The sequence below is a fragment of the Gopherus flavomarginatus genome, chromosome 7 (assembly GCF_025201925.1).
Source record: "Gopherus flavomarginatus isolate rGopFla2 chromosome 7, rGopFla2.mat.asm, whole genome shotgun sequence".
NCBI lineage: Eukaryota > Metazoa > Chordata > Testudines > Testudinidae > Gopherus > Gopherus flavomarginatus.
Window position 1 is genome coordinate 98485389 of NC_066623.1, and position 22888 is coordinate 98508276.

A 22888-nucleotide genomic window follows, 5' to 3' on the forward strand; every position below is an offset into this window, starting at 1 on the left:
GAAGAAACTCAGTCCTCTTCCATTTCATGCCAGTGGTTCCACATTCATTGTGGAAACATGGCAATCCAAGATCCTTACACATTTTAACCCAATATATCTTTGGGTACCCCTTTCTTTAGCTTTCCCTCTGAGTTTCTGCCACCTGGCTTTCATCAGAAGCTCTGCTAGCCTTAGCAGCCACTTGTGTCTATGCTTCCTTGTCTGCTATGTTGCAACCTGTAGACTTTCAACTCACATAATGGGCCTAGTTTTGCTCACAGCCTGACACTGTTTAGGCTTACCAGGTTCCCCCTCATTTCTATAGTCCCTGGATCTGTTGAGTAGAGCTGCTCAAAAAAAGAGGAGGCGAGAGCAGGCATGCAGAAGATTATCACATTTTTTCCAATTTCTGTTCTTGTTTTTCTTCAAACATTTTCAAAGTGCTCTGAGGAAGCTGAACCCACCAGCCCTTAAAATAGGAATAATTATAATGTCTATAATGTAGATAGTGCCCAAAGATCCCCCGATTCACTGAGTTTACAATCTAAGGACAGTAAGGGTGTGAAATATAAGAGATATGTTATTAGACAGATATTTCTGTAGAGCCTAATACAAAACGGAAGACAAAAATAACGTGGGGGTTTCTTTAGATTAGTTTGTTATTTAGATTGTGGTTAGATTTGTTTACACGAGTTGTGATTGTTCAGGTATGCGTGGATCTCTTTAGTTTTTAAATATATCTGTTAATAACTATCATCAACTTTGTTTATAAAGATGATGCTAAAAAGCTGAGGTTTTAGTGTTCTGAGAAAAGGCGAACACCTAGTGCCATTTAAGGAAATAAGTTATACATATATGGCTTCTGTAATAAGCATGCTTCAAGAAATGAATTAGTATAAACGGGATTACTAGATTGCATTCTAAAATTAATGCAATTTACAAAAGCCTGTGTTATTTGTTCAAATGAAACAGCCAGTTGACCATGTTGCTTATTTATTACATCTCATTCAGAATGAAACTTGATCAAGATGTGGGACAGTGATGTCCTCCCTTTGAAAGTTTCTCCATAAAATTAGGTTTACACAAAATTCATAAAAAATTGACCGAATTGTTGCCTCAGGAGTTAACAAGTCCTCCCAACCACTAGAGGGCAACATTGCTCCAGAAGAGTGATACAACAAACAAAATTTACAACCTGTCAGTCATTCAACAATCTGTCACTTACAGCATGAGCGTTGCAATTTACAGAACTTCTCCAGCCACCAACAGGTTAAAAGAACATCACTTAAGGCAGTGTTTCCCAAACAGTGCAATGTAGGAAGACCATAGATGAAAGCTGCAGGCCCAGTGAGGAGAGGATGCCCATGGGGGGTTGGAGAGCAAGCCCACCCCATGCTCATCCTGCAGCTGGACCAAGCCTGAGTGGTGCTGCAAACACACACACACCAGGTTGCAACGCGTGGAGCAGGGAACTGAGCCAAGCCCTGAGGGAGATGACCCACAGCTATAGGGTAAATGCAGGGCAGGCTCAATGTCCAATATGATCCCCCAGGGCCTCCCTATCCACAGTGGACAGGGATTAGGGTTGTAGTGCCAGTGTACAGGGTGTACTGCAGGTGACTGATGCCCTCAGAGGAATGAGGAGAAAATGACAGTAGCAGAAGAGGACGACAACTCTGACCTATGATTTTGGGCACCCCTCCAAGTTTGGACCCCAGATGGATCCACAAAAAAAGAAAAAAAAATGAAGTTGGCAAGTCACCTTAGTAAAAAGTTTGGAACCACGGGCCTAAGGCTTCAAACATTAGCAACAACACTGTAGGGTGGTTTGTTGCTGAAAAGTCAACACCACATTAATTGTTTTCTTCAGTACAGAGAAAGATAATGTTTATTAAGAGGGATTAGAAATAAAGCATTTACATTCTTGGCTATGAAAAAAGAGAGAAATTTCCATTATTAAACCAAAATGTTCCAGGTTTTTCCTCTTCTTTAGATATGAATATCCACTCGCTTCTTGTGCAACTTAAGCAGTTTGTCAGTTCATAACAAAAGAAATCTGTGAACTCACCACCTTGTTATTTAAGACAGAAAATCCTTTCCATGGCAACAGACTATGGTGTGCCAAATACTAAAACTGTCAGTTCACACATTAGCTAATCAATAGCTGAGATATTAGACAAGAAACGAAAGCGGCCAAGAAAAAAGAAAATATTTCTTATCTTTACTACACATTGATAATAATATATTAGATTTGTCGATTTTACCTAACAAAGACTACCTGGGCTGAGAAAAGTTCTCTCAGCTGACTGGGACAAGAAGATGCTATTGTTGACTTAGAGAGAAAACCACTTGTACTTCAAAAACAACAAGGAATCCTTGAGTCACTTTAGAGACTAACAAATAAATTTGCTAGTCTCAAGGTGCCACAAGGACTTTGCGTTGTTTTTGCTGATATAGACTGACACGGCTACCCCTCAGAAACTTTTACTTCAGGGATAGCATGGGCCTCATTGTAAATGCAAAGCCCCAGTCGGGGGTAGGAAGGACTAAAAGTGTTAAATGCTCAGATCATGAGTTCCAATACCAATCATCTCTGCATTCCAAAGCAACTGATTCCCCACCCCCACTCCAATCCCCCTTCTCCCCCACCCCCCTGCCATTATTCTCCATTCAGGCTTAAAGTGAGAGGGTCTTTTCCTCTGCCATTCTGTGTCAGTGAGACTTGGGAAGCTCCACAGGAATTGCTGAGAGATCCAGAAATGCACAAAAGCTTCGTTCCACAAAGCATTCTTTCATCGAGGCAGTGTGTCTATTAAATACCTCCTGGTAATGTGCATACATTTTTATAAAGAGATTATGAACTGAGGACTCACTCACTAAATCAACCACACAATAAGATTTTTCTATCCACTACTAGAAAAAGAGGGCTCAAAATTAGTAGCTGGAGGTGTTTCAGAGCCAAGCCAGTATTTCATAACTACTTTTTGGAAGCAGTCTCACAGATGTCATACCCAAAAACCCACTCCAGCAGCAGCTCGGCTCATGCTTGACGTGTTTTAATATCATTATTATTTGTAATGTCGAAGTGCTTGAGAGTTTGTTGTGGAGTAGGATCCCAATGTGCTAGGTGCTGTAGAAACAGAGAACAAAAGCACCAACAAGCTTAGTATTTAAGTAAAGCAGCTGCGCTCTAACTTGGTGAGAAGCAGTAGCAGCTTTCAGCTTTCATCATGATTTCAAATGATCCAAAATTACCACCATTACTCTCCTTTTTAAGTTAGTGCTATATCCTATGGTATAGGGACCAAGCTTTAGCATGAATTAGGTGTCATCACTGGCATATGAAATGGAACAGACTCAATAGGCTTACTCTTCAAACAGGTTTAAAAATGGCATATCAGTTTCACACACTTTCCCTTTTACCAAGGTATGCCTGTTAGTCCTAGTGACTTTTGTCAAGATTGTCCCTGCATCTCTACTGCCTCGAAAGAAATTAAAGTACTTACTTTGTATACCATGGTATAAATATAATGTGCTCTTCAATTTATATTTTTAGTTTATAGACCCTATATTCTACTCTTGGACATGTATAAAAAAAGCTAGTTTTGGATATTTGCAGTTGCCATTAGTGGAAATGTATTTTCTACACTTGTAGTTAACAAGTTACTGAATAAACAGATATGGGGGGATAAACCCTGCCAAAATTAGATTTATGTACTAGAGGAATGGTAAGCAAGTGCTAGTTGTGACTATTTTAAAATGCATTAGACTTTGCTGACTTAATTTTCTCTCTCATGGAGATACCTAACCCAGAGACCACTAATTCATATTGCAGATTACTAGCAAGAGCCCTACTTAAAAATAATATTTGGGGTATCTTAACTGTGAGCCTGAATCCAATAGTTTTTATGACAATATGCTATGGTAGGTTCACTATGTGTAGATCGATAACTAAAACATTAGAAAGCCAAGAGAATTTTTGGAATGAAGTGCTTTTCTGCCGGTTCTGCTACAGTCAATAGCTGCTAAGAGAAGATCAATACAGTAAGCATAATGCAGTTTCCATGGCAGTGAGCAGTTTGACTTTTAGCTGACAGACCATAAATACCCTATGCATTGTTAATAAATGAAATATGAAGTTGAACATTCATTAATATCACACAGTTTGTAACAGCAACAACAACTTCAGGGCCAAGTATTTCATGGCAGCTAATGCCCAGCTAGAGGTCAGAAGCCAAGAGCTAACCATTGGCCATCAGAAAATATGCACATAACTGCTTAGTTATAAAATTAGAAAGGCAATGGTAATTTGTAGATCCCCAACCACACTGGATTAAAGAAGCAGGAACACGTTACAGATGTGTGGTGATTGCAGCTCTCAGGATATATAACACTCATACTTCAGCTCTATTAGGCCTGAGTCGGAACATTTAAACAAAACAACTAAGGAAGCCATAAAAATTCACTTCTTAAATAAAAGGTGGATTAGTAGTGATGTGATGGATGTGCAAATCCAAGCAGTTTGAGATTTTACTCTCCTCTCCCCACACATGTACGTCTTATGAAAATTAAAATTTAAGTTTTATTCCAATAGGAAGAGGGAGGAAAAATAAAATCTTGAACCCATTCTTATTTTCACGCATCCATAACAAAACGTAAGGCCAGTTTCAGAATGAAGGCTTTTTACTCACTTGCTAACTCTCACATGTTTGTATGGATACTACAAACAATATACATGTTATTCAGAGACCTCTGCAATATGTAACAGGATGGTGTGAATTAGGCACTGAGTGAGAGACCTTTTTCAGATTTCAACAAACAGTAACTGATCCTTAGAGCAGTTACTGAGGGCTTGTCTGCACTACAGCTTACATAGGTATAAGTTATGTTGTTCAGGGCCATGAATATGACGCCCCCTGTGAGACGTAAGTTACACTGACCTAAGCACCTGTGTAGACAGCACTATGTCAGTGGGAGAGCTCCCACCAACATAGCTATCGCGCTCTCGCAGAGATGGTTTTATTATGCCAGCAAGAGAGCTCTCTGCCATCAGCATAGAGCGTTTTCACCAGATGTGCAGCTGCGCTGCTGTAGCACTCCTAGTGTAGACTAGCCCTGAGATGATCTAGATCAGGGGTCTCAAATACGCGGCCCATGGGGCTATTTCCTGCAGCCTGCCAAGAGGCCTGCGCCCGCCCCAACCCGGCCTACCACCAGGCCAGGGGAGGGCAAACTACAGCAGCAGGATTGCCCCCACTCGAGCCCCATGCTGCTCCCTGAAGTGGCTGGTATCATGTCCCTGCGGCTGGGGCGGAGGGGGAGGAGAAGCAGAGGGCTTTGTCCGTGTGTTGCCCTGGCTACCAGGCACCGCCCCCTCCCCAGCTCCCATTATCCGGGAATGGGGAACCACAGCCAATGGGAGCTTCAGGGGAGATACCTGGAGGCGCGGCAAGCAGCATGCAGAGCCCTGCATTCTCCCTTCACCAGGGGCTGCAGGGACATGGTTCCAGCTACTTCCCGGAGTAAAGAGGAGCGGGGCCAGGCCGGCAGCCTGCCCTGGCCCTGATGTGCGCTGCTGCCACCCCAGAGCCTGAAGCCCTCCTGCACCCTGTCCCTCAACTCCCTGCCCTGAGCCCACTGCTGCACCCCACACCCCAACCCTGTGTCCTGAGCCCCCTGCTGCATCTCACACCCCTTCTGCACCCCAACCTCCTGCCCTGAGCCCCCTGCTTGCACCCCAACCCCCTGCCCTGAGCCCCCTGCTGCATCCCACACCTTTCTGCACCCTGAGCCCCCTGCCGCACCTCAACTCCCTGCCCTGAGCTCCTGCCACACCCCTCATGCACCCTCTGGGGTGGGGACTTCAGGAAAGGGGTTGGAATGGGGGCAGGAAAGGGGTGGGAAGAGGCAGGGCCTCATGGAAGGGATGGAGTGGGGGCAGGGCCAGGGGTAGCAGGGGGGTGTCAGTGATGCAGCCCTCGGGCCAATGAACTAGCCCTCATGTGGGCCTCGTGGTCATTTGAGTTTGAGACCCCTGATCTAGATGATCTGCAAAAACTCTGCTAACCACCTACAATACCAAGGGGAATGAGCTCTTGCTGTGTGAAAGATTTATACAAACATACATGGGAGGCGGAAAAAATGTTAAAAATAGGAAACTGTGCTTGTAAAGTAACAGAAATTGGCCTTGAAACTCAGGGGCAGTATTTGAAAGCACTTAACTCATTCTTGAGAGGCAGATTTCAAGTTGGTTTTAGCATTAATTTTGTTGTTATGGGCTGCTTTCAAATAAACACAATTAAACAGATACTCCATCTTACAAACAATTTCTGTTGGTAAACAGATGAGAGACCTGTAAGGGTTGAAAGCCAAGGTCAGGTTTTGAAGTGACCGTAGCTTTGTATTTTCATATTTCAGTTTCCTCACCCCCACCTCCTACGTGTGACTTCAACCTTAAATTTCCAAGCTAGTATCAGTGTTTAAGAAAAACTACAGCTGTCTCTTAAAGGGTTTAAATAGTTGGTATCATACCTGCACTGCTTCATGAGGAGTTTTGCCTTGTAATTTCTGTGGCCAAGGACTGAAAATCTCTGTAACATATATAAATGTGCAAAGTGGCAGATTTTACATAATTAAAATCTCAACCTTAGCTGCCTTTTCCATATAAATTATACATACTGTATCTTTCCAGTGCATTCTATTCTGTACCTGTGAATAAATATTTGTTGTTTAAGCTTTTCAGGCCTGATTCTGCTCTGATACTGATGAAAATCAAGAGCAACCCCTCAGAAATCAATGGAATTACACTGTTGTGTAACCAAGATCATAAATAGGCCTCATCATCTACCTAGCTAACTTTTGAAATATTTAATTGGGGAGAGGGAGCAGAGAGCTACACAGATGGTTAGAAGAAAATTAAATCAAAAGATTTTAGATTTTTTTAAAACAAAAAATTAATCAAAAACATCAAGATCATTTGTTGGAGGGTTTTAATTTATGTATGATTTGCATTTTCAGCTACTTTTTGAAATGTATTGCCTGTTGATTATAGGCAGCTCTTTTGGTAAAGAAATATTTGTAACTGTTTTGAAATTTAGGTTTTAATAAATTCTACATAATTTTAAAATAAAAAAATTATTCAATAATCTGTGCTGGAAAAAACAAAAAAAATTAAGAAGTTTCAAAACCAATGTTATATTAAGTTATTTTAAAGTGAAGAGACAGCTATTTAAGCTTCATGTCCTAAAAATGCAGTGTCAGGGTTTCCTCCCCACTCTGAACTCTGGGGTACAGATGTGGGGACCCGCATGAAAGATCCCCTAAGCTTATTTCTATCAGCTTAGGTTAAAAATTCCCCCAAGGCACAAATCCTTTCCTTGTCCTTGGACTGTATTGCTGCCACCACCAAGTGATTTAAACAAATATCCACGAAAAAAGGTCATTTGGAGTTACTGTTTCCCTACAATATTCCCCCAAGTCCCTTCACTCCCTTTCCTGGGGAGGCTTGAGAATAATATACTAAACAATTGGTTACAAAGTGAGCACAGACCAAATCCCTGGGTTTTTTAGGGCACTGAAAATCAATCAGGTTCTTAAAAGAAGAATTTTATTTAAAAAAAAAAAAAAAGTAAAAGAATCATACTTGCAATATCAGGATGGAAGGTAACTTTATAGGATAAATAAGATTTAAAACACAGAGGATTCCCCTCTAGGCTCAGCTTCAAAGTTACAAAAAACAGGAATAAAACTCCCTCTTAGCATAGGGAAAATTCACAATCTAAAACGAAAGATAATCTAACGCATTTCCTTGTCTTTACTTACAATTTCTATAATTTTAGATGTATCATTTCAGGTATCTTTTCAGGAGATGGTTTACCTGCTTGGTCTCTCTCTCTGTCCAGAGAGGGAACAAAACAAAGACAGCAAAAACAAAACCTCACCTCTTCCCTCTCCCCCACACCCACCCCCGATTTGAAAGTATCTTCTTTCCTTATTGGTCCTTTTGGTCAGGTGCCAACCAGGTTATTTGAGCTTTTTAACCCCTTACAGGTAAAGTGATTCTGTACCTCTGGCCAGGAGGGATTTTATGCTACTGCATACATAAAGGTTGTTACCCTTCCCTTTATATTTATGACATGTAGTAAAATTGTATTTTTCTGTATCTCAGAAACTTTGAGAGTTTTAAAATTCTCTTGATTTTGAAAAACACAACTTGAATTTTGTTTTCTAAATCTCCATATAAGGATTTATCGGTCAAGATGCAATCCAGGAATGGTTAATGTATCATTTCTAAATTTTATCATCTGATTACATACTTTTAGATACTCTGCGATAATTACCCAGGCTTTTTCTTTAACTCTTAGCTAAAAGTTTGAACATTTATTTTCATTTTTCATTTAATCCCCGTATACTATTAAAATTTAAAAAGAAAATCAAGGCTTCTTAAAATAAACACTGAAATTCTGTGCATCTGGCTACAACATACTTTCTAATTTTAAATATGCCAGACCAAAGACTTTGGCATTTATAGTAAAAACAGAAGCATAAACATTGCTGTATAATTTGTCAAGCTGGAAGTCCCCAGTGTTTATTCCGATGTCCCTGTCTGGACCAGAAAGTGTAATTTTCTCTGTAAGTTGTGTTTTTGAGGCTCACCTCCACCAATCCAGACTGAGGGAGTAATTCCCACACCAGACCTGACAGTCGTTGGGTAGTCAATAGCAAAAGGAATAAAAAAAGCAAATAAGGAGTAGCACTGGAAACATCACATGGGATTCTGTGGCCAAAAGATATGTCCAAGGAGGCTCAATGATCTTCTATCTAGACCACAGTTTCATTAGTGTATGAACACCCAATTTAAACTATACCTTCATGACAGGCCTCTTCCCACTATTCCAAATGAGATGAAACTATCACATTGAATGGAACTCTAAATCTTAGAGGGACTTATTATACTTTATCTAGAAGCAATAAGCCCAGGAGAAGTGTCATACAAAACCTACAATTTATCTAAAAAATGCTACTTTGGCATCTCTGGCGCATCATTCCAAGACTGACAGATTAAACTCTGCTATAGGAGAGTGAAACCACACCCAAGTCCTCAAAATACACAACCCCTTCAGCCTCCTAGGCTTAAGGAATGAATAGTCACAGCATCTGATCCACTGAGCCAGAGTGATCATAAGCCTCTCTCTTTTCCTCCAAGTAATATTTAGTTCTCCAAAATCAACAGACCACCATCAGAAACTGAGGCGCAGAGAGACTGATTTGCCCATGGTCAGGCAGAGTCAAAGCCATTGACTTAGCCAAAAATTGACCCCAGATCGGCAGAGTCCCAATCCAGCACATGAACCCTCTCCTGTTTCCAATAATCTACCTGCTTCTTGTTGCATCACTAGGAAGACTTAGTATGTATCACACACTACAACCATGGTAGCTCACCTCCTGTCTGGAGTAGAATTTTAGGAAGGAAGGAACGATAACTCCTCTGTTAATCTCATCCTTTCAAAACTCAGGCGAGAGAGAGGGTCTGAAGATCGTGGTGAAATACACGAGTTCCTGGTGTTACAGACCAAGAAAGTGACAAAGAATCTAAAATTAATCTAAGGAACACTGGATAAGATACTGGAATCAAGCTTGATGACGCCATGCACAATATCATCACTCTCATCACCCTTGGTTAATCTCTATTTTCCAGAGAATTGTTTAACATCAAAAGGAGAGAAAACCTGTATCCTAGGCAAGGGAATTCAGAAGGCATCTGTTACTGGAGCTCTCTGCTCATTGGACCTTTTACAGTAGGACACAAGTTTAGGATATTGGTCATGAATGCCAACAATTTAATGAAGTTCTCTGTCACTCACTCCCCTACTCAGCAGATGGAGTTCCCGAGGAGGATGTGCCCACTCCCTGAGTGAACCAACCTGTGGCTGTAGTATGATGGGTTAAATCGACTATTTTTTACATGAAACTATCCCACATACATACCCATTAAACTGAATTTACTGGAAGAAACAGCCTCCCTGGTATCTCACTTCATTGGAGAGCTATTCCCTTCCCTGAGAAGGGGAACTAGGTGAGTGAAGGTGTATGAGGCCTTTTGCTGTTATCACTGGACTGGCAAAGTAACTTTATAACTGAACATTACACAAAGTGATAGATTAATCCTCTTGGCATCTCTAAGAGGAAAATGACCCATAGCTGACAACAGCCATTTGCCACGCTCTCCATATTGGCCTAATCACCACCCAAATGGCATTGAACACTATGATGATTGTATTTGCCCTATCACCCAATTAATTTTCAACCCCAAATGACACCACATGTGAGGGGGGAAAGCAGCAGTGACTAGACGATCAGTGGTTGACATCCATCAAACCACCAGGTCATTTTCCTCACGTAAACGAAGCCCTGGAATAGGAGAGGTCAAGATTCTCCTGCTTGCGTGGGTGACTTTGAATCAAAGCCAAGGTGCTCTTTGGCTTCCCATTCACTTTCATCTTCTGTTCCAGGTCCCCATCCTGGCAGTAAAACCCTTAATAGATGGGGGTGAGGCTATCTTAAGGACGTCTCTCCTTTCGTGACCCACAAATATAGCTGCACTCATTTTCAACAAATAAGCTATTGTAGCCTTACATGAACTTTTGAGAGTGGGACACTGATGGGTCATTTCTGAATGGAAGAGCCTCATATATGGAATCAAATAAGCCCAAACTGTTTCTGATCTTGCTGAAAAGCTCATCGTTCCTTCACACAATAATGGGATCTGAAGAACAATTAAATGGGAGAGGAAAGGGCTCTAAGGAAATCCAACTCTAAGCAGCAAAAGCCAAGAAAGAGCAGGGCCCACTAGAGATTTAACTTTTTGCCACTGTTTACTGCTATACTTACAGGGCGGGCACCCAACTCCACAATATCTAGACCCTAAAAAAAAAAAAAAAAGGCACAGATAGATGACTATGTGGATTGTGAAACAACAATTGTGATCACTGTCATCCTAACACAACACCCAAAACCTAAGGGATACTATACCTGGATGGCCTCATGTTATTGAATGAATATAAACCTGCTCCTACTCTTCTTTCTCCCACTACTGAATACGTAAAATTCTCTCTGCTTCCTCTGTCATCTTCCCTGGGGTGGAAATGTTTCTAGCTTTGGCCCAAACAGGCTCCCACTCTAGTTAGTTTCAGGATTTTGTGCCTCTCCCCTCAGACTTTTTTTGTTCCGTATTATTTCTAAGGTAATGGATCAGGAGCAAGTACTTCTAATGCTTCACTTACTGGAGGGAGAGAGCGAACAGGGAAGCTGAACAGAAGATAAATGGATAATGAAAGCATTAGAATTATTTGGCATGCTTGTGGCACTGTTTACTGTCATATCATGAGGTTGGCCTATAATCCACCAATCCATATTGGATCTGAAGGTGCAGAAACAGGAAATCTTTCCTTCTCCTGCCCGCTCCCCCGCCTCCCCAAAAAAGTTGGCATGTGTCTATTTCAGTCTTGTGGAAGTTGTGTCAAGACTTCTGTCTATCCAAGGAAGGCTTGAAAGTGAACTATGGTTGGAACACATACTTTTCCAGATGGTGCTTGGAAGATAAACTGGCATACAGAACCTAATGTAATTTTATAGAGAAAATTCATAAATAGCAGCCGCAGAGGAGAGTGGCCACTTCACCCACCTAAGCAAGGAAACATACATGGAAAAAAAATTACCTGGACACAAAGCAAGTAAGGCAATGTTGATCAAATGGATGACTGCAGCTAGGATTTGTTTAAAAACCATATACAAAGACTAGCTCCATTTATCCTCCAGATTTGCTGGGGCAAAATGCAGGTAGAATCGTGAAATTTGCCAAGTTCTCAGAGAAGCCCTTTAGATTCTGGATATCGGGGACTAATATGACAGGGAAGGGGTGCTGTTTTGAATAGTACTCAAATATGCTCCAGAATTGCAGTACGGTACGAGGGAAGACATGCAGTAACTTTACCAGAGAGTAAAAAGAGGAAGAAGCACTGCTGAAGATTTCCAGCCTCTGCAAACCTCTTCTAGAACTTTCCAATGTGCCTATGTTAAAGCCTTTTCCACTGGCCTAATTCCTATCCATGGTGATCATATAGTTAGCCAGAAATTTCTTCTCAGTCTTATGGGTATATGAAAAAGATGGGGAGGGGGGCAGGGGAGAAAGCATAAAAAGACCTATAGTGCCCTATAAAGTGCTGGCTGACATAAAATTGTGGCTTCTCTCAAGAGGCATTATGGTTTCCGTTCTCTAACTAGTAGAGTGGTTGCAGCTTCTAAAGTCATGGCCAAAGGCAAAGTGAAGACTGGGCATCCAAAGAAAGAAGCAAGTTCTACTGGAAACAAAGACTTATGAACTACTTCTGCTTAAGAGCTGTGAAGCAGGAAAACCTATCAGTATGAATTGGGAATAGCAGTCTTATTGCCAGCTGTTTGTAGCTGTGCAAATATACTTGCAAATACACTCTTAAAATCTTCTGTAGTCAGCCTATAACTGGTAGTAGTGAAAAGTGATTTGATTAAGCCTTGCCTCAGACTGTGCATTAACCACTGCTGACTTGTATCATTCATAATCATGTTCCAAGAGTCAACTTTGAATTTCTTCTGCCAAACAATATGTAGTCTTAGTGGCAATGCTGGATTCTGTGGGCCATAGAAGAGGCCATGAAAAATGACACCCCAAGTCCCTAGACCAAGGGAGCTCAGAAGCAGTGTTGAGGGAAAAGAGGGATGCACATGGAGGTGAGTAGAGGGAGAGAGAACATTCTCACTATACAAACACTTACGGCTAACCGGTTACCAAGTTTCTGATCCTAATTCACATAAGGAAAGCGTGGCGTAGGGCTGCTTGAAAGTTTTCCATCAGAACTGTTTTTTGATAGAATATTGGATTTTTTACACAATGAAATTTTTCACAAATGGCGTCTGCTTTCCATGGAACCCACCTCCCCCCTCAAAAAACCCACCCCAAAAAAAAGAGAGACAGAAATGCAGGCACAGCGGGAACTTTTACAGGAAAAACCCAAATGAGTTTAGGCACCTGTGGGGTTTGGCTGCAGGTGAGCAGGGTTTTTGTGAATCCCAAGCACTGGAACTGTGTAATACATCAGAAGATAGAACAGCCCTTAGTTGATATCCATAGGGTAGAATTTTTGATACATCAAAAGAAGATATTTAAGGCTAAGTTTTTAATTGTATTATTTATTATGTTCAGAAAGACATAAAAAAAGAGGCAAAAGATTTGACTTTAAAGATAAAGCTATTTATTATATAGCCCTGACCCTATGCTCATTGAAATCAATGGCAAAGTTCCCCTTAACTTTAAGGAGTGCAGAATCCATGTGCATGAAAGTGAACTGCTGTGTTATGCACAAGAAGTATACAAACACATAACATCCTATATTATTATGATTATGTTATTACATTATTCCTCTGCATGGAACACTTTGATATTGTTTAAACACAGATTATTTTTTAAATTATGTTGATACCAAACATTTATTTTGTCCCCAAATGCATTTTAACTGACTATTTACATTTTGTAGCTATTTCTTCCTATTCTGATTCTCTCATAAACTGCAAATTTATTTTTTAAATTGACAGGTAATATATAAATGTTAATTTCTTTGCTACCAGTGCCAAGGTCAGGCTGATGGAACCACTGCAAGTACTCTGTTATATTGTAGGGATCATTAGACTTTTGCCATTTCTGCTTTGCTGAATTAAGCTAGGAAAAAGAACGGGCTAACATATACTATACTTACTTTGTGTGTTTCCTTAACATATGTCTTATCAGACCTGTCACAGCTGAGAGATTTCAAATTGCTTTATGACATTCTTGGATTTCCTCCCGTTAATAATTCCTCCTTTCTCCCTCCCATGACTGGCAGGGCTCTTCAACACAGCAGTAAAGTGGGACAGCTAATTATCTAGCAATCCACCTTGCTGCACCACATTTGGCAACTTTTATCTGCACAGGACAGCTGCGTTCTCTGCGTTTGAAGTGAAATGTCAGTCTCCACTAATGCAACAAGACTTACATCACTAATGATGTCTCGACACTTTGAAGAACCAACTCAAAGCCTAATTAAAAATTCAGATTCATTCTCCTAAGCTTAACTGTTTTAACTGCTCTTCCACCAGGACCTCACTGTATCTTTTTGAAATGTTTCATGCAAAAAAGTCCAAGAGGAATAAGATGAAAAACTGCTGCAGTCTTGGGCTTTCACAGAGCCTTTAGAAACATCGTTATGATTGGATGCAAACCAAGACGTAATCATGTAAAACAGATGAGATTTTACTCCACTGGCTTCCACTCCATAATTACTATAATGCATACTATTGAATACTAAGAAAAAAAATAGTAGTTAATAAACTATTTATCAGCCTGTACTTTTTAATTTTTATTTTGTTTCAGTCTCTCAAATGGCTTTCAAGCACAATAAACCATAACCAGAAGCCAACAGAAAAAAAAATAATAAAAGTAGATAGATACCTGTTCTTCTAGTCTGAATTCAAGTGGATGCTTTAAAAATTAAACAGATATGAAATTGGAAAAGTTTAATTTGATAAATGTCCTTAATTTTGCAAACTAGAGATCTTGATTTAAAATCATGATTGATAGTTTACAGGTTTTCCCATGGCACTAATCACCCTAGTATCTGAGCACCTTACAAAATAAAACCATTACTGTCTGTAACACCTGTGAGAGGTAGAGAAATATTATTATGCCCATTTTAAAGATGGGAAACAGAGGCACAGATTTGCCCAAGGTCACCCAGGAAGTTTATGGTGGAGCCAGAAACAGAACCTAGATCTAAGTTCTAAGTCCAATGTGTTATCTACAACACCAGCCTTGAATATCTATCTCTTCTGTGAAGTTTGCTTTTGAGATTTATGGATGAAAAGTGCTAATTCTGGTTACTGGAATTATTGGTTTATTACAACTCTATAAACAGCATCAGATTACAAACGGTGGTTATGTACTCTTCAAAATAAAAGTGACATTATATCCTCCCACACACAATCAAAATCTGACAGCATTCCACTTGTGCGTGTCAACCTGGCCTGTGTCCCACCCTGCTTTTACTGAAAAGCAGTATATGCCTAAACATACTACTGGTATAATAGTCTCCCAATCAAGCTGGAGGAGCCTGTATACCACAGGTTTTTCTATTGTGCCCATTACTACAGCATCTGAGCAAGTATTAACACTGTTAATCAGAAACCAGAGCTCTGTAATTTAACAGATAGAAAAATGTAGTTGTTTTTGTCATTGGGAGAAGTCGACTGCCATTTTAGCAGTCAGGAAGGCATTTTTTTCCCAACTGTGCTCCCAAGTTTGGAGATGGTGGAGGGAAAGAGAAAGGAGGAATTGTACTCTTCAACAAGCATAAAGGATAGGGATGAGAACGTTGTCAAAATATTCTAGATCCTAAGGGCATACTGCTTGCTTCTGGGGCTACGTGGCTTTAAAGTTATGTACATTACAATAGATTTTCCTCTACCAAGCATTCACTAATCCTCTAAACACCCTGTGAGGTAGGTATTATATCTCCATTTTATAGACAAGGAGTCTGACTTAGAATGAATTATCCAATGCCACTGAAAAAGTCAATATTGTAACTCAGAAGGTTACAGGTCCTGTGCTTGTTGAAAAATGGTCAAAATTTTCACAAGAATTGTGTCCTGTTTTTCCAGTCAAAATTTCTGAAGTTTTTCAACCAGCGATCTACACTACAATTACAAAGGAAACAGGGAAATCAATCTGGGATTAGCTAATTAACAGAACATAGTTAAAGGCCAGTGTACTCGGTTCAAACTGGGCCAGGCCACAATCTCCAACTTGGTTGTAATTTTAACGTAAAAAGGCCTGTAGTTTTTAAATGACTGCCAAGTGCTAACTGGACAATTCAGGAGACTACACAGAATTTGCCCACTAACCTCTTCCTTCAACAAAGTACCATCTTTTGTGGCTTGTGACATTAAGATGGTCCAGGGGTTGGCAACCTTTCAGAAATGCTGTGTCAAGTCTTAATTTATTCACTCTAATTTAAGGTTTGGCGTGCTAGTAATACATTTTAACATTTTTAGAAGGTCTCTTTCTATAAGTCTATAATATAGAACTAAACTATTGTATGTAAATTAAATAAGGTTTTTAAAATGTTTAAGAAGCTTAATTTAAAATTAAATTAAAATGCAAAGCCAGGACTTAGGCAGTGTGGGTGCCACTGAAAATCAGCTTGCATGCCGCCTTTGGCACGCGTGCCATAGGTTGCCTACCCCTGAGATAGTCCATTAAATGTATGGACTACCAAATGATGCAAAGTAGTACGTCCGCATTTTAAAATCACTTGGAGAACACACACATAACTTACATTGCCAGCTTAAGCATCAAATGTTTTCAGAATACACCGCTAACTCGATATAACGCCACCTGATATAACACAAATTTGGATATAACCCCATAAAGCAGTGCTCTGGGGGGGCGGGGCTGCGCACTCCGGTGGATAGAAGTACGTTCAGTATAACACAGTTTCACTTATAATGCAGTAAGATTTTTTGGCTCCCAATGACAGCATTACATCAAGGTAGAGGTGACCTCTAATTACCAAAACATATTGTAATTGCTGCTCTACACCCACCTCCCTGGAATCCAATAGCCCCAGCCATCCGAAAGAAGAAGAATTGCCAAAAAAAAATTTCACAGTAAAATCAGAGGGATTTTGTCAACTTGAAGTCTAGCTACTGGTTTGGGGAGTGGTGGGTGGGTAAGTAAATTGTAATTTCAGGTACTATGCCCCAGAATCCCACTGTGGGTTTACAATCACATTTCTTTGAAAAAGTTTTTCCTCTCCCTGGGCAAGCAACAGGGGAAACAACTACACAGGTGAAACAGTGAAACGATTTACAAAAGGTTAAATATTGCCCCTCCTTTGTAAAGCACTTTGAGATCAAACAATGGACAGGGCTATAGAAGAGCTAGATATTACTACATCAACAGAGAATTGGCCCAGAGTGCTGTTAAATGCATATGGTAAACATATTTCTACATAATACTTGTGATACAATATTCCACAAAGTACATTTGTAATGGGGGCACATATTTATTCAATAATAAATGTAAACCCGCTATCCCATCTGCCCACGGAATGCTGCTCCTCACACAAGAAATCACACAGCCATGTTATCCTTACTTACAAGTATCTTTACTTGCAATATTGTTTATGGTATATTAATCTATACATTCAAAGGCTAATTTGAAAGCAGCACACTTACAGCAATAGACCTATGTTTAAAGACATAAACTTGGTAAAAAAAAAAAATCAGCTTCTGCACTGATGCCTGTCGGTTGTCTACGAATAAGATACAGTTGTACTAGTGCCAAGACAATTGTCAGAATGATGCTATCGCAATAACTCTCTATCATCCTTACTATCCATGCAGAATCAGTCTTATTCTTCCTATGCACAGAGGCATGCATCCCATTCATTCCAGTAGGATTTTGCTGCTTTTAGAAAATAAACTATAAAAAGTAAATATGTTATATAACAGGATTTCCATATGAGTCCGAAAAAACAATGAGTCTTCCTATCAATATTTGAGATACAGTTATTACAGAACTAAGATGAAAATGTATTAAGAGGAAGTAGATATAGCACCAAAGAGATAGATTTTGTTTATAATACTAGCCATGTTGCCAACCTTTTGACTTTTATATATACCCTCCCCTTTCATGGGCTTCTAAGGCTCAGTGCTCTCCCGGTTCCTCTCTTACCTCTCCAAATGCTCCTTTAATGTCTCCTCTGGAGGCTCCACCTCATCCTCCCTCCTTTTCTCTTTTGGTGGTCCCACCTTCAGTTTTCTCCTCTTCTGACCCTTTCCCAGATTCTCACCTTCAGTCTATTTACGGATTTCCACCTGCCTCTCTGACACTGCAGCCTGACATTCATTGGATATTTCATAGCCACCTCAGACTCGATGCAGCCACTAAACTTATTGTTCCTTCAAAGCCTTCTTGCTCTCTACCTCTCAACTCCACCCTTCCCACCACCAAACTCATGATCTTGGCGTCACCACTGACACCTCTCGCGCTCTCTCCTTTCTTAACATTCCGGTTCTTGTCAAATCCTGCCATTTCTTTTTCTATGTACACTCACACTCTCATAAAATAAAAATCCATCCCTCTCTCGCTCTCCATCCCACCTGACCACAAACTACACCTGGTCTATTTGTTTCATGCCTTAAGCATTGCAACCTCTTGCTCCTCTCAACTCCAGTCTACGCTGAACGCTGCTGCCCAAAATCATATCTAGGTATCTACACTAGTTTCCCCTCTTTGTTTTCCTGGCTCTCTACAACTCGGCCCTCATCTCCTCCTACTTTCCCTATCACTCTCTTTACTCTGCCCAAGCATTAATCCTAGCCACTTCCTTTGTCTCCTTCACTCACTCCTGCTTTTGGGCTTCTTCCATGCCACCCTCTATGCTTAGAGCAGCCTCCCAATTAAGATACACAAAGCTCCCTCACTCTTTTTCCAAAACCCCATAAGAACGGCCATACTGAGTCAGACCAACAGTCCATCTAATCCAGTATCCTGTCATCTGACAGTGGCCAGTGCCAGATGCTTCAGAGAGAGAGAGAAGAGAAGAAGGCAATTATCGGGTGATCTATCCCCATAATGTAGTCCCGGCTTTTGGCAGTCAGAGGTGTAGGGGCACCCAGAGTATGGAGTTAGTTACTTCCCTGACCATCTTGATTAAACCTCATTTGTTCCTGAACGCCTTCAAGTTATCAGGACCATCTGATCACATTGTTATACTATGTAGTGCAATACAGAACAATCTTTTGCCCACAGATTGACAGCTGTTTAGAACATGGAACATGTTGACTGGCACAGCTCTACTGCCATATCGTCCGCTAACAGCACTACGTAAATACCAAAGACAATAATTCTGTATTAATTGCATGCAGCCCTTTTTGAGGACTAACAGCTTAAATTTAAGAGTTGAAGTTTTATAAAGATTTTTGTTCAACTGTAGGAAGAGATCATCAGAGAAGCTTCTAAAATCATGGGAAGTTTGTTTTCAACCAGTTTTTAATCTGAGACAGCTGTAGAAATGTACAGAGGAAGTGGGGAACATTAAAATTTGCTTGATGGGACATAAAACAGTAAATATATTTTAAAGAATCTAGGGCACATCCTGTGAACTATTGGCTTTACTGTATTAATTACTTTTGGCCTCACACAATTCAAGTAACAATAAATGCACAGATTTAGTGTTGTTATTTTGCATACCTATACACCGGCATCAAGCCTGCTTCCTAAGCCAATAGCCAGGATCAGCTACAATTCTTGTGGAGGAACCTGGCTCATTTTATGCCTACCTACAACACAATGAGGTGTCGTTATGGAAAATAATTTTGAACATATGTTTTATGTGTGCTGCCTTTAAAAAAGAAAACCTAAAAACAAACCAAAGACACATGTTGAAGCTTCTTGCACTTGTCAAGAAGGTTTTTGTTTTTGTTTTTTTTTTACACTGGAGAAATATGTTGAGAAATATGATCAAACTCATTTAATTTCCATTAACCAGAAGCTCCACCATTTATAATTTTCAGGGGGTAAATATGCCTGTAGATCTCTAGACAGAAAAAGTGACTTCCCTCATGTTCTCTGTATTAATAATTTACTTCTATATACCTTGTTAAGTCATTTACATATAGGTCTGATTATAAAGGACAAGACAGCAGCTTGGTATTTTCCTGGACAAAGCCCCAGCCCTAGGAGGCCAGCCAACACAATGGTGTTTCAAAGGTGGTAAAATGAAGCCAGTTTGGAGAAGATAAAGGGCCATTTTGGGGAGGGACCCCTGCTGACCACATAAAAGTGTCACCTCCTCAATTTGTGAGGCTTTTAAAACTGCATTTGGTACTGCCCACACCTTGGATTGCAATGCATCTGGGATCTGATTTCACTTTTTGCGTGTATGCGCATGCTGTAGTTGATTGTTGTAACGTAGCTATTAGCATCCTATGCAATTCCAGCCACTGATTACAAAAATCATAGTAGTTTTACTATCATTAATATGCAACCACAAAGGCAGGGATACAAATAATTCCTAATCACCTCTCTTCTCCTTGAACTGAAAGAAATTACAATGTCAGGAAATGAGATGCAGGAAGATAATACATTTGTCAAATTGCACATTCCCTTCAGAAAGAATGGTCTCCCTATCCCATCATCATCTGTGTGTAAATTACACATATATAAAAAAATCTGTCCTTCCATGAAGGAACAACATTTTTTGATTTATTGACATCAGAAAGAAGGATATTCAGAGATGAAAAAACTAAAATTGTATATGGACCTGAAGGACCTTGGTCAAAACAAGTTAATACGTAAATTCAACTTTAAATATTGCTACACTTAAAGAAGTCTTAAAAATATTCACCTTCAATTACAGCTTGTATTACAAATAAACCTAAAGTTTACAATTCAAAACCTCTTTTTGAACTTTGTGAAATAAAAGTTCCAGTATTCTTAATTTACGAGCTGAGTATATATACATAAACACACACACTCTCTGTTGGTCGGTTTTTGGGAATCGTATATAGTCATGAATATAAACAAAAAGAACTGCAAGGAGGAAGTGCTTTTTGAGTTTTAAAACAATCATCAAATCCACCTCAGGATTTATCTAGGATCAAGCTTTCCTCTGCCTCACAAAGGGTACAGGTCCCTGAAACCGAAGAGACAAAATATGCAAAATAGCCAGTTTCAAGACCCTCATAAAATACAAAGTATCCCTGCCCCACGAGGCAACAGCCTCGAACAGAGGAGTCATGTTTCAAGACTTTACAACGATGCACTAACCCACAACGATCCAGGAGATTATTGATCAGCAAGCGGCAACAAAAAACAACCCCTACTGACCCGGGCGGGGGTAGGGGTCAGGCAAAGCAGCCTGCTGGGGGAACTGTGGCCACCAAGAGCTAGAGTCGCCGGGCTTGGGGGAGAGACTCCACAGCCACAGGGTTCTCACCGGCTCCCTGCAAATCGCGGCAGAAGTGAGGGGCTCGCGGGGGGAGAAAGGCGACCGGGGGGTTGGGGGAGAAGTTTGCAAAGAACAAACGGGACTGAAGCAGAGGAGTGAGAGGAAGGGGGAACGAAGAGTAGAAGAGGAGCCGGCCAGAAGGAAGAACCCCAGGAAGAACGGCTGAAGGGAGAGAGGAGCAGAGGCAGCACACGGGGAAGAGAGCGGGGGGCAGTGAAGGAAGGAGAAAGGGGCAGGGGGAAGGAAGAGGCGGCGCGGAGGGGGAACGGTACCTGCATAGTGACGACCCCCAGCTCCTCCGTGGCAAGTTTCTTCATCTGAGTTGCTAAAACTTGCGCTTCATCCAAGATGGAAAACTCCGTCTCGGCCGCGCTGAGCCTCCAGAGAAGCGCCATGTAAACGAGCCAGAGGGGCCGCTGGAAAGCGCTGCCCCGACGCCAGCGGGGGAGGAAGCGGGGGTTCCGGCTGCCGGAGGAGCAGCGAGCCGGCCCGGCGGCCTTCTCCCGACCTGCCCCCCTCGCCATGCCGCCGCGGGCGCTTCGGAGAGACCCGCTGGGGGTGCGCAGGGGGGGCCTCTCCCTGCCTCCTTTCCCGGCCCGCAGCGCGCGGCCCCCCTGGAGCAAACTTTCCCGAGCGCCTCCCAAACTTCTGGGGGGTCCCCCTAGGGCTCGGGCGCGGCGGCGGGCCACCCTTCCATGCAGGGGGCGCTGGGCACGAGGGAAGCCTGCCCCTGACGCTCCTCCCCGAAGGGCCAGCCACACCGAGCGGCGCCCGCGGCGCGCACCTAGCCCGCCAGCGCTCCAGCTCCAGCTCCAGCTCCGGGCGCACTGAGCCAGCTTCGGGATCGGCTCCGCTCCGCTACAGCCTGGAAACAGCAGCGGCTGCGGAGGGAGGCAAACTGCGGCGCAGGAGGAGGAGCAGGAGCAGCCGGGCCGGGAGCGGAGTCACCAAGGGGGAAAGGGAGGTGTTTGGTGCCACCAAGCTGCGTGCAGGCTCGGTGCATGCCTCAGTGGTGTGATTGAAAAGGGGGGAGGCGGGTGGGTTACAAACCCCCTCGCAGGCCTTCAAACCTGCAACTTCCCAGCCAGGATTTTCCTCTTTGCGGGCTGGAGCGTGCATTGTTGTTCCTCAAAACCGAGGGTGGCCATGCCACAACCTTGTGGTAAAACTCAGGTCTGGGAGACAAGAGATCTGAGTTTTATTCCTAGCTCTATGACAAACTTGCTGGGGCAAGACCGTTGTGTAGCTCAGGTCCCCTATCTGAAAACAGAAATAATAATAAATGTTATTTTGACGGGTCATTCTGAGTCATTAATGTTTGTGAAGGGCATTGAGATTCTAATGGAAGAGGCTACAGAAGGACAAAATATTGTTCCTATCATTAATGGTATAGGTTTGACCTGTGAAACTCTCTCTCTTTCTAGGTGTGGAGGAGTTTCACTATACTTTCTGTATACAAAACGAGGTTTGGGACAGATATTCTTCAAGGAAAATTAGGTTTCTGTGTACAGACTGCAAGCAGTAGCAGCACAGGGGAAAAAACAAATTCAAAACCGTCATGTCCCGTAACAGAGAAGTAAGTAGGGGCTCTCTGCAGCAGCACTGGAAAGTATGTTGTTTGTTTAATAGTCTATGAGCATATTCTTAAAATATCACCACCTCTTAAAATTTTCTGTGCACAAGTATGTGTGACTCCATCTCTTCTTGAAGCCCTGAGCACTAGAACACCCATTCCAATGTGGCACAGCATAACACCGACTGGTGTCAAGCAATGGGTCTTAAGAAAATATTTATGATGCAACAGAGAAAAACAAGAATGCATGCTAAAG

General features: G+C 41.6%; 1 protein-coding gene across 3 annotated transcripts in view; it reads right to left on the bottom strand.

The window, feature by feature from the left end:
- CACHD1 (cache domain containing 1) overlaps nucleotides 1-21713 on the bottom strand; it is a 204106-nt gene extending 182393 nt beyond the window's left edge. For all 3 annotated transcript variants that reach the window (XM_050961970.1, XM_050961969.1, XM_050961968.1), the window contains exon 1: nucleotides 21332-21713. In XM_050961970.1, the coding sequence (XP_050817927.1) occupies nucleotides 21332-21583 (252 nt within the window). In that variant the 5' untranslated portion in view covers nucleotides 21584-21713. The remainder of the gene's footprint in view (nucleotides 1-21331) is intronic.
- Nucleotides 21714-22888: the final 1175 nt, after the last annotated feature.